Genomic DNA, 10,989 nt, shown 5'->3' on the forward strand with positions numbered 1-10,989 from the left:
TTAAATTTGTGAACAAATAAAATTCCCATACCTTTTTTTGGATTTCGGTCAAATTTTCAAACACATGAATAGTTTCTAATTCATGAACAAAATTGAAAATTGGAAACATTTTCTGAAGTTTCCAAATTTTTTTTGGATTTGAGGAATATTTTCAAATGAATTCATCTCATTTTACATGAATTATTATTTATGTATAAATAAAACCAGATTTCTAGTTTTCTGAAACTATTCATGAGTTTAGGCCTTGTACAATGCAAGATGCTTGAAGAAATAAACCAGACTTTCATTTAGAACCGGTGCTTATGTGTACAAGACATACGCTTAATTAGGCATCTCTCCTATATAGAAAGGATTGTACAAGGCCTTGATGTGCTGCTTGACCTTGGGGGTTATGGGTGAGTGATTTTCTTCGTGCGGGACGCGGACAGTCGTCCATGGTTTTCTTCCGACTTTTTAAGCGCCCGCGCGGGACGCGAGATGCTCGATGTACCACCACTTACGGTTTAATACTAGATAGAGGCACTTGAAGAATGAATTACAGCAGAACATTTCTAAAAAAACTGACTTCCAAACATCTACTATTAGCAAGCAGTGCTCCAAGTTCTTTTGTTATAAGGGCCACACGACCCACTTCATTCGTGTGCCACGGACGTGCTCCGCAGTCCACATCCTAAGGATGTACAACGCCCATCCCGCTCCTGCTGTACGGGCATCTGATGTGGTATGGTAGATCCATGAGTCGGGGCTCTCGGTAAAAGTAGTTGCTTACAGGAGCACTCTTGTGCTTGTGCGGCCACCGGAGAACCCAGAGAAGAGGGGGCAAACAAATTCGCCCAAGACTAACAAAAAAACAGCCGACTCCCATAGAAAACCCTCAAATGCTGCTTCTATCTAACGCCCTAGGAGAAAACAGAGGGATGAACTCATGCATAACTACATGGGCTAGTTCGGTCTTATCCATAAGCATGATCATCAAGCTGAACAAAAACAAGGTTCAGCAGGGCATGCATCTACAAATCGTGGTGAATTTCCACAGCCCTTGCCCGCAGAGCTGAAGTGTTGCCTGCAGAGCATGCATCTCGAGATGGTTTCAAGCCTGTGAAAATCAAACATGCAAAATATTGTAAGTAGTCATAGTAGAGGCATTATATGGGAAAAGGAATGGTAGAAGTTAGTTAATTAAAGTTGCGACATCGACTGAAAACCAAAGTTGCATGGTGGGAGTTTCAGAACTGAAAAGACACATTTGGCAAAACAAACGAATGTACATCCGAGAGCCATAATCACCACATTTCCAAGACCCCCCCCCAATCTGCTGGGCAGACTTTTGTGGATTGGTGGCAGCAGACAGTCCATGCCACCGCCAACCCCGCGAGAGGAGGAACCCAGTCACTGATTATGCTCATAGCTCAAGACATAATCATCAACGGAGCACAGCCCTGTAGCATTAGCCTACTCGACACGATCAGGGCTGAGGCGTTTAGGGTGCATTTATATATTACCTTCTGTCTCTTCCCAGTATAGCATTCCTTGTCACTCTTCATCCTCAGATTTGAACGGTTCAAGATCTGCAATATCTTCATCCTCGATTTCATCCCTGTACAATTATATATATTGTTCATGCTTGGAGCTTTAAAGTCACAATCATGAATACTTCCACAATAATTATTCTAAGGATTTCAATATCACATATCACAGTACATAACTGATTATATATATGTTAAATACAAATTAAAACCAGAACTTTTGCACCAGATGCTTATTATCTATGTAGTACTCCCTCCGTCCGGAAATACTTGTCATTGAAATGGGTGTATCTAGATGTATTTTAGTTCTAGATACATCCATTTTCATCCATTTTGATGACAAGTATTTCCGGCCGGAGGGAGTATAACATAGCAAGATGAACAAAATATATTAAATCATCTAATCACAGTTCTTGTTTTCCAGACTGTTACCTTGTCTCTTCAACACCAGTGTCACTTTCTTCATCCTCAGATTCAGATACTTGATCTTCTAAGAAATCCTCCTCGATTTTATCACTTCACATTTATATATTTTTCGTACATGATACAAGAAATAAAAATTAAAATGATCCCATCATTACATGTAGAGCAAAAAGCGTAATTACAATATGCAATATAATATTTAGGAAACTCACTCTGAAGCTAAGAGCGCTTGCCATGCACGTAAAAATCTACAATGACATATAATACATTAACTAAGAAGAACAATATGCTATAAGATAAAACAAGAAACACAAATACTTACAGTCCATCCATGTTTGTTTGATTAACAATGTGTCGATTAGTGATGCCAAATTACGATCAAGACGACAGGCTAGCATTAAATGTATTAAGATCATATCTTGGACGTCTTGGCATTCAGTGTTCTTCACAAGAACAAAACAAAATTCAGAACATGCAGACAATATCACAAATCATTTCTATACACCAATTGAACAAAACTAGCTAAAACAGAATATATGTTAAGGCCTTGAGAAATACCTTTGTCAGACTTAGAATATGTGAAGAGAAATGTCTAACAAACTTTAGCATATACCAGTACGTATTACTATACGCATTGACAATGACACCATTCTTCGAATAGAAGAAGACATCATTAAATAGAAATACTCCTATAGCCTTGGGTGTCCAATTTTCAACAGCCTTCGGCTTAACGTTCAGCGGTCCATATTGTTGATCGCTGTTTGGCCGCAGTCCATCACAAATGCTAAATAGCAGACAAAGAAACTGAAATATACTAACTGGTGGCATGAATGCAAAGTGTGCAGACATGTACTTCTGAAATCTGTCAAATGCCTTTGGGTCCTTGAACGGATCTGGCATCGCCATGGTGTCAGTTTGAAGTATTTCCCAATATGGTGGACTATTGGAGGATTGTTTTTCTTTTGACGAGGAGGAGGAGGATTGTTTTTTCTTTGACCCGGAGGAAGAGGATTGTTTTTTTCTTTGACCCAGAGGAGGAGGATTGTTCAACTGTGACATAGAAAGGATTCAGAAGCTCAATGTACTTCTTATAATCCCAAGCCATACCCTCGACATCCGCAACATACAATGCTTCTGTGTCAATAACAAACAATCCATCTTCGATGCACATGTCAGACAATTTCCATTCACCTCTCCAACAAAGTTTTTCCTTGTGCTTCTTAATGATGCAGTTCATTAGCCCACGAGCAGCTCTTCTTCCAGCATATGTCATCAAGTACAATCTTCCTTTCCATCTAAGTGAAAAAAGTCGACGAAACTTCTTCGGAAGTTTAAAAGGCCTTATCAACTTGTTTAGCCTAGCATATTTCTTAAAGGACATGTTACTGCATTTGAGAAAAGAAAGACGATTGTCAATTTTTGTTGGTTACTTGGTTGTAAGAAAATTTTAATATCAAACAAATAATGTTTTCTTATTTGGGGCATTATTAAAAACTGACCTGGTTGGTGAGGGCAGATCCACCATTATCACTTTTATACCCTCACGTATCTCTTCCTCAGGTTTTCCAATGTTATGTTCAACAAGGTATTGAGCAGCAGCACGTGATATATCAACTTTAACCCTGAAATAAGATATAAATAAGGTTAGAGCAGAGACAATCAGTAACTGATGAGGTGCTCGTCCAAAGATAGTAAAATGAGGTAATTTAAGGTAGGTGTGTATTAATCTACAAACAATTGACATTTACTAAGCAGTTTAGGCAGGTTTAGTGGAGAAAATAACTTATAATTGATGCAGAGACCAGGCCAAACAAACTTGAAACTACTAGATAAGGATGATAGTAGATTGTTCAGCAAGATATAACTAGTATGAGATACAAATGTTAAATATGACAAGACATGTATCAACAACAAGTACGCAAAACATATAACATTAGGATGGATCTATGTAACTTTCAAACATACCCGTCACTGTCATGATGATCAATAATATATGCAGCAAGTTCTGCAGAATACTCTTTCATGTGCGGAAAATGAATGTGTATATCCAAATTGCCCATATACTTAATCGTTTCAATTTCACCTCTGTAGAACTTTTTGGGGTCGTTGTTCCTAAAGCTGCGTAAACATATGAAACATAAACACTTGTTCGAACAGCAGACGAGTCAGAAGGAAAATGAATAAGCAGTACCTCCTAAGGAATTCAAGAATCAAATCATACAGATTGCCAATGCTGTCGTCTTCAGTATGTTTTAAGGATTGGCTACTTTGAACCCTGGAAGTTTCCGCTCCAAAGTTAGAAATTGACATCATAATAACTTAATAGCAATAACAGACTCAATGATATTAATCGATAATACCTGTCATCTTTTGTACCGTCTCCAGTGCCTTCTAAAGGTGGATCATCATGTTGGCCAGTAGAATTAGAACTATGACCTTTGGTGCCTTCTAAAGGTGGGCTATCATGTTGGTCAGTAGAATTAGAACTATGATCTTCGGTAGAATGAGCAGAAATATCCAGCTCTCCCTGACTGTTTTGGTCGTTGACCTTCTTTCCCCTACTGGATATTTTACTTCTAAGTTACATAATGATAATAAACAGTAATTTTTATCTCAGTAATGCATTAATGGTGTTAGTGATACCTTTTCTCCGTGGCAATAAGATCTTCCCCAACTTTATATGCTAGTGCAGCCTTGTATTGTAACCATTTGTTCATTTGTTATTATTTATATAATGTAAGCTTGTGTATGTCCAATGTTGAAACCATATTGTGACAATACATCATCTCTTGCATAATATAGTACAAACTTACCAATGCCTTCTCAAGCAAGTAGCTGTAACACGCAAGCAATGAGTTCATGTTAGTTATGATGTCACTCGGACTGACGTCCCATATTCCTCCCTCTTTGCAATTACGAATATCAGAGCGTAACAAAGTTTTCTCGCTGGCGCCATCGAGAACAGCAAACAGAACTTCTGACGTTATCTTTTCTCCTTCCATGGAACGACGCCTAATGTCCTATAAGAACACAAAAAAGGAATAAAAACTCTTTACTGATTTCATACTTACAGAACATGGTATAGAGGTTATGCAAAATAACATACCAACAACATCATAGCAACTCCGTCCTTTTGAGAAGACCGCTGTTCTAGTATTCGCACAATGAGTTTTCCCTCAAGATTCTGAAAATATATTTCAATTTCAGATAATTTTCTTACAAAATGGCGTGTAAGTAATGATCATGTTGAGTAAAATACCTTAAATTGCATATCCTCTAGAGACAATATCTCGGCAGACTCTTTAGATGAGAGCTGAACAACATAAAAAAGGAATAAAAGAGTTATTATATCTAAAACTAATTTACAATGTGTGAGCAAACTATGAAAACAAGCATAAAAAATTTGTTCAGAATAACTTACACTATCCCAACAATTACTATATTCACTTCTGTGTTGCAAAATGTCCTGCAGAACATTGGCAAAATGGGGGTTAATTGTGCGCAGTTTGACACACGAATAAATATATAAAAATAATAACTAGATGGGAAAGAAAAGGAAAAAAGACAGACCAATTCTGTGCTGCCAGAACTTGTATGATTAACATAATTATGCCGTTGAAGATTAAATGATGACGTAAATGCCAATAAACAATCTGAATTGATGCATATAAATTCGCCTGATTTTCCAGAGATCTGCAGGATTAATCAAGAAAATAGTGAAAATCTTTACGAGCACTCAAACAAACAAAGAGTTAATCCACTAAATTTCTAGATACAGGCCTGCTGGTTGGTAGCATTTGTGTTCTAACACAATATAATAGTGTGTAGCTGAGCCAACAAAAAATCCATTGACAAGTACTACTAGTAATAGAACATACTCAACTACTCACTACTATCACTACACCTAATCAATAGTAGTAGTTTGTTCTTACACAATATAGTGAAAACGTATTGTGTAGAAAGTCAATATGAGCACTCGAACCTACTAAGATTTGTATTAGCTTCTTCCAGATAATTATTATCAATTAGCATTATATCTCATTTATGATGCACTTACAGGGTCAGGAAGACTGGCCAAAGTTGCTCCAGCACCATCCACCTAAAAAATGAACGAGTGAGAAGTATAATCAGATGCTCAAAGAAAAACAATCAAGTGACAAGTAGTTCACTAGTCACAAAAATTAGTACACCTAATCAATATGAACAGTGGTAGTGATATAAGAGATATGACGATGAAATTACAATGTCTAAACTTCTCCATATTTTCTGTTCATCAAATGACCTCAAACTTGGATTCAAAACAAAGATGCGGTTATTGCACTGCACGGAAGAAGGATAGAGGACATAAAATATCAGGAAGGTTATTAAGTAAAATCTGAGACAATAACCTAACAAAGTATGAAACCTTGATAGCTGTATGAAACTGTTTGTTCCAGAATATAACACAGATATCTGTTTCCGACAATTCCTCTTGTAAATTTCGCAAACTGATAGGTTGAAAAAAAAGAACAAATTAAGTTTACTGTGGAGAGAAAAACATGTGTAAACATAGTGTAGATATGTTGTACCCATATGGTGTTAGTTCAGTATCATGATCTTTTAGGAACTTATCAAGTAACTTTCCTGCAAATGAACAATAAAATGAATTACCCTTGTCACAATCTAAGGAATCAACACATATACAAAGAATTTTGAATAATGAAGAAACAAAGTTCTCACCATGATCGTCAGCCTTCAAATGAGAAGTTGGGCTCTCAGTTGTACAATCATAATACCTTTCTCCAATTGCATTGCAAAGATTGAGATCCTAAACATTTAAACAAACATAAATAGTAAATCATAGGCTAAAAGTATTTGTTAGTAACAAATGTCTAAAGTGGTACTGAGTATACAAATCATTGATCTGGCTTCAGAAGTAGAGCATGTTGAAAGTTCTTTCTTCCTCATGTACACAATTATGTGGCTAGAAGGTTTAGTGTGCAAAGCTACAGCAGCTTGTAATGTATAGAGATATATAGAAAGTGACGTGTCAAAAAAGGCGAAATTGGCCGAACTCCTAAGCAAGGTTTACTCACAGAGTGCTTAAACAAATACCCACCTAAGGACATGTGTCAAAAAAGGCGAAATGAGAAATATCATACAGCAACAGCGATGTAAAATCATAGAAAGAAGGTTGAATCTAATTCCGAAGACTAGAAAAGGTCAAGGAACAGTAGCTAGAACAACGACTCATTCCATATGTATTAAGTGCATACCTCCGGGTCAGCGATGAAACCATGACATAAACGAAAGCCAAGGCCCTCAAAAATCTGAAGGTCTTTCGTGATTTTTATGTTGTAGATGCTGCAATATTACCACACAAGAGGTTATCAGAATATGAACCGCGTGAAGTAAGAAACTACAGATAAGCAAACTAACTTTTTGAAGTTGATTTTAACATCGACATGTTGATGAAGGCATCCTACTGCTACAAGCCATTGTTCTGGCGTCATGGTATAGGACACAGTCTGTAAATTAAAACAGCTCATTAACAAATTAACATCATATACTCAAGACAATGTACAGAAGTAGAAATGATTCGATTAAACCTTTTTGGCCCCGAAAACAACTTGATGAAGTTGGGAAAGATTTAGACTCAAGTTACAATCAAGTATTTTACTCAGGTCCACATCACCTCTTAGAAGGATGGCATTGCCTGCAGAACACAAGATTGACTAAAAGTAGCCCTTCAACAGGAGCTAAATTTGCATCACAATTGAGACACACTTACATAGTGCTACCAGTGCGGATGAGCCATTCATATTAGGATAAATAATGAATGTCCGGCAACCTCTAAAATACACAGATTTTGCAACATAGTCATTCCCTTGTGTCCATGAGCTGTCCAAAACCTTTGTGAAAAAGTGAATTCAGTAGTCAATTTAATTTGCCCATGCAAGCATCAAATGACATTGATGACTTAAAAATGAGGAAATATATGATTGTTAAACAGGTTTTCAGTAAGGGCATTCAAACAGTAAGAACTGTAACTTGGGAAAGAAAACAAAGTCGAAATAAATAGCATAACATACATCATTGATATGCTGCCATGCAATAGGCTTTTCAACCTGATCTGAAGTATTTTGTAACAGAAGTAAAGTTCCATGTAGCTGCATAAGAAAGCAGGAAGTTATAAAACATACAAATTTATTAAAGTACATATCCAGAAAGTAACATAATAAAAAACAAACCACCTGCAACATCACGTGAAAGTGATTCTTCCAGAACAAAGCACATACGGTTTCATTCTTATCTATCATCTGTTGTTTTATAGACTGAATACTGTCATCTCAAAACAACAGCCACATATTAATCAGTAACATGAATAGAGACATATTAACATAAACAAAGCATCAATCCATACCCATATGTTGTTAACTGAGTGTGGTTCTTGCTAAGGAAGTCATCAATCAATTCCCCTGCAATGCAATTGTTTAGAAACACTGCAGTGAACATCATTAGCTAAAACGATTTACAAATCCATAATACGAATAACCAGACTAAAAATGCTCACAATCGACTGCCTCCAAATGCGATGATGCACTCTCATCCACCTGTGAAGAACCGGGAGAATGACTCTGCACATCTGTCTTAGCTTTATGTGCAGCAAGACCAGCCAAAAGGGTGTCAAATGTATTTGTCCCTACGGCTCTAACCAGTTCTTCTTCCTAGACATCAACGTAAATTAAATAAATCACAAGGTTCTAGTAAAAACGTGAGCGAGAGAAGGTAATCACATAATCAGTACAATTAATCATCATGCTCCAATATCAGCAATCAACAAATTAAATGAAATAAAGCAATAAAATTTTGTTATGAAGCAAGCATAGAAGTAGCAACAAATACTCTTGGTCACATAGCAAAAACAAAATCAGTTCACACTTAATATTTACCTTGGGATCAACAACATTGGCATGATAAACTTTAATACCCAATTGCTCAAATAATTTGAGTTCTCCGCTGTTCTCCATATGCTCAACACTACAGCATCAACATGATATTAGAACACGAATGAACAAATCCACATAAAAGGAACAAATTAACAACTGACCAACTGAATACCTTGTGAGCATCATTTTACATTGAATGGGTTGTGCCAAGCGTTTGACGGACTTATTTGTAGTTTTCCTAATTTTCGACACCTGTGAATTGCATTACACATTAACAGCCCAACCACGAAGCACAAAACTATTCGACTGCACGAGATTGAAAACAAACCTTGTGAGTGGCCTTAGTCATATAATAATCAGAGACACGCTCAATAAGTTTCTTCTCTGATATAGTACAGACACCTTGCCTTAAATTTAAGTTGAGCTCGCCCAATAGAATTAATGAATTACCTGTGAAGACAATCACATTCTTAATTCAAAGTAATATTAATCATTTAAATGTAGAAGAATGCCCAGGTGATAAACTAGTACTAACATAAAGCTAAAAGTGGGCATGGGGAATTGTCTGTCTGACAGACAATAGTGTGAAACAGTCCATGGAAAGCAATGACCCTGGTTGTATAATCCATGGCGGGCGGGCGGGGAACAGCTGTGTAGAAATAACAAACACGAATTTATCCTCAGTTAATTGGCTAATACACGGCACATACGCAACGTGAATCATGATAACAACTTGGGAAGGAGGGATTAGGACGAATCGTTGGGTCTTACCAGTCAGAAAGTGCAGATAGGAGAGGGGTCAACGAGCTGAAACCGATCAGCGGGAGGCAGGTCGTAGAGGTCGAGGTCGAGGCAGATCGCGGAGGAAGCGCCGGGGTCGCCGGCGTGCCGACTGCGCCAGAAGCGAGGTAGATGGTAACGTAGGTCGTCAGCAGGGTGAACGGGAGTAGCAAGAGAGGTGAGGGAGAGAAACCTACAGGCGGCGGAGACGTGGAAGGCGAAGGTCGACTCGCGGATGCCGCGCAGCGGGAGGCGGGTCGTCGAGGTAGAGGTCGAGGTCGAGGCAAATCGCGGAGGAAGCGCCCGGGTCGCCGGCGTGCGGACTGCTCCAGAAGCGAGGTAGCAAATTGGGTCGTCGACAGGGTGAATGTGAGGAGCAACACAGGATTCACTCGATCTATCTTACAGACGAAGGAATTCGAGGCTCTCGTTCTCGATTACAGATGAACAGAGGAGTACACGAGTTGGGGAATGAGAGAGAGGAGGTAGCCACCGCCGGGTCCTTCCGTGATCCACTGGATGCCCTATACTCTGGTGGAGCTGCTGGATCGGCTCAAGCCCATTCCGGCCCAGCTACGCGTGGGTTGGGCTTGCGCTGTCGCACGGGCCTTGGTGTTGACTCGGGGCCTTGCAGGTCACTGCCAGCTGGGGTCGCCATGTTAGTTCCGGCAAAGTTCTTAAGCAGGGCATCATAAAATGCATTGGTGATGGACTCATGACACACATATGGGATCAGAACTGGATCCCGAGACCAGCAAATATGCGACCTATTGCTAGTCTGACTGCTAATCCACCTCAATGGGTTAGTGATCTTATCCTGCCTAGCGTAGAATGGGACCGAGCTACAGTTTCGCAGATCTTCTTGCCCACTGATGCACAAGCAATTATGTCGATACCTTTGTGTACGAGGCATATAGAGGATTTTTGGTCATGGGTACATGAGAAGAACGGCGCATTCACAGTCCGTTCGGCTTACCGTATGCTTGTTGAAACAAAGATGAGGAGAGAAGCCTGGCTTGAGGGGAGAGGCCACTCGTCAGATACTGCCAGAGAAACCAAGTCCTGGGAGAGACTGTGGAAAGTGGATGTACCATCAAAAGTTAAAATCTTCCTATGGCGGCTAGCACAACAGTCGGTCCCCACAGCTGATGTCCTTCACCATCGGAACATGTCAACCACTACGAGATGTGGTTTGTGCGGCTCTGAAGACTCATGGCAACACTCTTTGCTCCATTGCACAGTTGCTCGATGTGTATGGGCGTTGCAAGATCATGACTTGGTTGAAGCTATAAACAGCACCCATGAGCCGGATGCAAGACGTTGGCTGTTCT

General features: G+C 39.0%; 1 protein-coding gene across 5 annotated transcripts; it reads right to left on the minus strand.

The window, feature by feature from the left end:
- Nucleotides 1-581: 581 nt before the first annotated feature.
- LOC123189382 (uncharacterized) lies at nt 582-10,145 on the minus strand. 5 transcript variants are annotated; one of them, XM_044601788.1, is made up of 35 exons: nt 9,856-10,145; nt 9,650-9,770; nt 9,414-9,527; nt 9,207-9,328; nt 9,051-9,130; nt 8,882-8,969; nt 8,503-8,656; nt 8,353-8,407; nt 8,183-8,270; nt 8,021-8,098; nt 7,720-7,840; nt 7,538-7,644; nt 7,368-7,456; nt 7,205-7,292; nt 6,669-6,756; nt 6,518-6,572; nt 6,355-6,436; nt 6,192-6,269; nt 6,007-6,048; nt 5,520-5,642; nt 5,371-5,415; nt 5,209-5,262; nt 5,056-5,133; nt 4,763-4,969; nt 4,593-4,642; nt 4,310-4,507; nt 4,141-4,215; nt 3,915-4,067; nt 3,449-3,571; nt 2,508-3,334; nt 2,272-2,392; nt 2,162-2,197; nt 1,959-2,042; nt 1,503-1,597; nt 582-1,096 (listed from the first exon to the last, which is right to left on the minus strand). In XM_044601788.1, exons 3-30 carry the CDS (start codon nt 9,505-9,507, stop codon nt 2,890-2,892), a joined length of 3,060 nt encoding a protein of 1,019 aa, XP_044457723.1. In that variant the 5' UTR covers nt 9,508-9,527; nt 9,650-9,770; nt 9,856-10,145; the 3' UTR covers nt 582-1,096; nt 1,503-1,597; nt 1,959-2,042; nt 2,162-2,197; nt 2,272-2,392; nt 2,508-2,889. The 5 variants fall into 5 exon arrangements, with proteins under 5 accessions (XP_044457723.1, XP_044457721.1, XP_044457724.1 ...); XM_044601786.1 differs by having other exon boundaries at nt 4,141-4,224; XM_044601789.1 differs by having other exon boundaries at nt 4,141-4,212; nt 4,310-4,510.
- Nucleotides 10,146-10,989: the final 844 nt, after the last annotated feature.

This window comes from Triticum aestivum, chromosome 2A (genome assembly GCF_018294505.1).
Source record: "Triticum aestivum cultivar Chinese Spring chromosome 2A, IWGSC CS RefSeq v2.1, whole genome shotgun sequence".
Lineage (NCBI taxonomy): Eukaryota > Viridiplantae > Streptophyta > Magnoliopsida > Poales > Poaceae > Triticum > Triticum aestivum.